At 38.4% G+C, this 4,507-nt stretch overlaps 1 protein-coding gene across 1 annotated transcript; it reads left to right on the top strand.

Annotated features, from left to right (window-relative positions):
* Positions 2,742-3,960, top strand: LOC18782524 (tryptophan synthase alpha chain). Its single transcript, XM_007215643.2, has 2 exons — positions 2,742-3,732; positions 3,821-3,960. Exons 1-2 carry the CDS (start codon positions 2,795-2,797, stop codon positions 3,828-3,830), a joined length of 948 nt encoding a protein of 315 aa, XP_007215705.2. The 5' UTR covers positions 2,742-2,794; the 3' UTR covers positions 3,831-3,960.

Raw genomic sequence — 4,507 nt, 5'->3', positions numbered from 1 at the left:
GAAGCAAGCCAACAACATGCATCATGCTCAAGCAATCTAGGAGCAAGTATTGGTCCAACTAGACCATTAAACTACAAAGCCCACACCTCCATAACCTGATCTCAGATCTGAGGATGATTTGTAGGAGAGAAACTGCAGCAGTAAACAAGTAGACAACCAAGAAAATTCTAAGGAAAGAGGAGGATTTTAGGGTTTGAGTTTTCCTGAGAGGAGGGGGGAGAAATGGACTTTTGGGGAGGGAGGGGGGGAGTGAGTGTATGAGAGGAAAAAAGGTGCGAGAAGTGAAATGGCTGAAGAGTAGTGAGGGAGGAGATGTGGAGGAGATCTAGGCCTACATCCCGACCAAAAAAAAAGGGATTTGAAAGAGGGATTTCAAGAGAGGTTCATCCTCTGGGAGAAGCACTTAAGGAAGAAAAATGAGCAATTCGAAATGGAGATGCAAAGGCTTGGTGATAAGCAACTTAAGCCTAAGGAGCAACATAAAACAAGTTTGGCGTGACACAAATTTGAACTAGATGCATCTTTGACGGATAAGGTGCAAGTAACTATGGTCATGGAGATTAACTCCACGATGCAAACTACTGGTTTATGAGATTTGGTAGCAGCATTAGAAGCCCTTTGCAACATGTGAAATCTACATGGATCCGTTATTGTTTTTGCAATTTGAAATGCAGATGTAGATGCCCTGGTGAGGAGCAACTTAAGCTCAGGGAGTAACATGAAGCAAAGTTTCGAGCAGCACAAAGCTGAACTAGATGTATCTTCCACGGATAGGTGCAAGTAAGTTCGATCCTAGAGATTAATTCTATGATGCAGGCTGCTGGATTTTGAGATTTGGTAGTAGCATTAGAAGCCCTTCACAACGTGAGAAATCTAAATGGATCCGTTAATGTTCTGCCTCACCTGGAAATTTAAATGGGTGTTGGAATACTACTGCATTCTAAAATATTGTTGTTTTGTGGGTTAGAAATTGGGAAGATGTGGGAATCCATGTGAAGTGTTTTGGAAGTAAGGCTGCTTCATGGTGAATAGTTAGAACCACCTTTTGAATCTAAGTGGCAGTGGCCAAGTATATGTAAATGTTGGCCTAATGTGTAAAACAGTGATAGTATGAAACATGCATCTACAGTAAAAGGTTTTTTTGAAGCGTACTTAAGAAATATTGGACGGTTATGAAATATTTGTAGTAAAAGGTTATGAAATACTGCATCTATCACATCATTACAACATCTACAGTGAAAAGAAAAAGAGAAAGGGCTTAAAACCCTAAAAATCTCTCTCAAGCCTATCTTTCTAAGCGGCGCTGTGTGTTTCCAGAGGGGGAGGGGGGAGCAGGACACTCCTCCTCTCTCCTTTTCTCTCTTATTCACTCCCTCCTTCTTCACCTTCCTCATCTTCTGGATTTGGGATTTTAATTGGGGGGAGGTTATTTGTGCCTAGATGTGTTTTGGATTTGGGTTTTTTACTCATGTCTGCTTGGATATGTGGTTTTGGTGGTTAAATCTATTTTGGTTCTTGGCTATAATCTCAGTGGTGTTCTCTATCTCAAAGGTGGCGATGTCGGCTGTAGTGGAGGAGGCAAAAGTGGTGATAGTGGATTTGTTCGCTTTTCGTTGTTTTGTTGTTTGGTAATAATTGCATCAACTCCTTGTGAGTTGGGTGTTTAATTGTTCTAGTCTCTACTCTCTTTTTTTGGTACTTGTGAGGGTTTAAAATTTATAGTTGTACTGGTATATTTGAGCGTTGCGATTTACGTCTGGTTTGTTCAGGCATGTGGCTTTTATGCCGAAATATCTCTGTTGTTCTGTGTTCTGTATTTGGATTAACCCGATGTGATTACTATGCTTCCATATTTGTATTACCCCTTTATGGGTATTTGTATTTTCCCTTCTAGTTAATGATCTTTATGCCTAATTTATGAATACAATTATCACTTTTCTCTAAATAGAAAAAACAAGTGAAAAGTTATGAAATATTGAACTATATGATAACTAACGTCATAAAGCTGTCTGTTTTTTTCAAGTAGCAATCCCACAGATTATCTCGAAGCATCTTGTCCAATTCAAAAGCGCTCTGTTTTTTTCAAGTATTCAAATGATCTCCTGTTCATCTTGACAGCCTTATCACTGCTATTTCCTTTCCAAAAGCGCTCTGCACTGATGGATGGTCATTATCTTGCTAGCACATAACAATAGTATCGGCATACATTTCCTTGGCTTTAGTTGAGTACACTTTGTGTAGGGCACACTATATTAAATTACTTTTTAACAATAATTTAATTTTATATTTATTATATATTTAATTTTTTCTATACAAATAATCAGTACAAGACGACACACTGATATGTCATTCATGCGACCTTTACATATATTAGTCTCGTACGTTAATAAAACCTGGCTTTAGTTGAGAAAACATGTTAAAAGAAGAAAGAAGAAAAACCTAAAAAAACCTCACATTTTGTACGTAGGTTTCTTTCTTTCCTTGTCTATTGTCTATTATTGTTTGATGTTTTTTTTGGTTTGGAAGACAATTTGAACTTTGACTCTATTTTCTCATGTGGTGATATGACTCCGCGCTATTAGAAACGGCGCCCTAATATTACACGTTACTTTTGTAGGAAAAGAAACCTGTTCCACGTTTAAATTTCATACGCACTTGTCGGTGCTACTTTTTTATGTCCCAAACTTCCTAGGAACTCTTATAAGTATTGGCTTGTATTTGTATCAAACATTAGCAAGCATCCCTCTGAAGTACGTATTAAACCCTGAAGTCTTCATCCTGTAATACAACATTAATGGCTACTTCTCTGAAATCCACTGCTACTGGCTTTCTTCAACTTAAGAAACCTCAAAACCCATTTCTTCATCATTCTCCATCCCAAGCATCAACCGTTTCCATAAAGAGACATCTTCTAACACCAATGGCTGCTCTCACCTTGCCTACCATCACTCTCTCTCAAACTTTCACAAAATTGAAGAACCAACGGAAAGTAGCATTTATCCCTTACATCACTGCCGGTGATCCCGACCTTTCAACCACGGCGCAAGCGCTGAAGGTGCTCGATTCTAGTGGGGCGGACGTGATCGAGTTAGGTGTGCCACACTCTGATCCAATACTAGACGGTCCAGTTATTCAGGCTTCAGTCACTCGTTCCTTAGCTAGAGGGACCAATTTCAATTCTATTATGTCAATGTTAAAGAATGTGGTCCCACAATTGTCTTGTCCAATCGTTCTATTTTCGTACCATAACCCAATTATAAAGCATGGTATTGAAAATTTCATGTCCACAATTAGCGACGTTGGGGTACATGGTCTTGTGGTTCCAGATGCTCCATTTGAAGAGACAAAAAGCTTGAGAAAGGAGGCTGTGAAGAATAATGTTGAGTTGGCATTACTAACTACACCCACTACAACAATAGATCGAATGAAGAAGATAGTTGAAGCTTCAGAAGGATTTGTATACCTTGTGAGCACTGTGGGAGTTACCGGTGCCCGTGAATCGGTGAACGAACAAATTCCGAGGCTTTTAAGGGAAATTAGAGAGGCAACAACCAAGCCTGTGGCAGTTGGTTTTGGGCTATCAAAGCCTGAACATGTGAAACAAGTAGCAGAGTGGGGAGCTGATGGTGTTATTGTTGGTAGTGCCATTGTGAAGGTGTTGGGGGAAGCCAAGTCACCCGAAGAAGGGTTGAAAGCACTTGAAACTTTCACCAAGTCTTTCACATCTGCACTCCTTGGATAACATTTAATTATGAAATTTTTATTGAAGCTGGACTATGGAGTAAGTACGAAGGACAAAAAATAAAGATGAAAAGTGCGCTAAAGTTTAGTAACTAATTATTACCTCCATTATATCGTAGCATGCATGTTTTATTCAGCAGCATTCGAGTACAATGATATCATACTACTGTACTATTTTATAATTTCCAAATTGAAAATGAAAAAGTCGGAATTTCTATATACAGTGAGCTTTCACATTCGTACTACAGTTTGAGACTTAATTCCAAGAAGTCCCAGCAAAAACAATTAAAAGGATAATCCGATCCCAAATCCCCTTCTACTTCTCTTCCCTTCCCTTCAACAAATCAATGGTACTTCTCCGCCAGTCAATGATCCTTGGGTTTCACTTTTCTAAACCGTAAAAAGTTGTTACATATACAAATTAATAGTACATAGTTTTAATTCTGTTTCTTTAGTGGGTGGGTTTCATTTATTTCTGATTGTTGTTGGAACGATGGTACAACAAGAAGCTTGACTTAGGGCCGGCAGCAGGACTTTTGATTAATTAAGTTTTAAGGTTTTTAATTTCTTCCTAAAATATATTAACTATAAATCATAATCTAATTTGAAATTAGTTAATCAAATACTTATGACGTGCCACATTCTGTGTCATCTAGAACTCAAATTTGGTGTATTCCACATTATTGATTTCCACATGGTTGGCCTACTTACTGAAGATATTTTTTTTCTTCTGCGTTGTCGTTGTTGGTTCAATTGGATTGGGTAT

Source organism: Prunus persica, chromosome G3 (assembly GCF_000346465.2).
Source record: "Prunus persica cultivar Lovell chromosome G3, Prunus_persica_NCBIv2, whole genome shotgun sequence".
Taxonomy (NCBI): Eukaryota; Viridiplantae; Streptophyta; class Magnoliopsida; order Rosales; family Rosaceae; genus Prunus; species Prunus persica.
Note: the sequence above shows the minus strand (reverse complement) of the source record. Positions and strands in the feature narration are given on the sequence as shown.

Coding starts and splice junctions, on each gene's coding strand:
- LOC18782524 (XM_007215643.2), top strand. CDS start 2,795: ATGGCTACTTCTCTGAAATCCACTGCTACTGGCTTTCTTCAACTTAAG.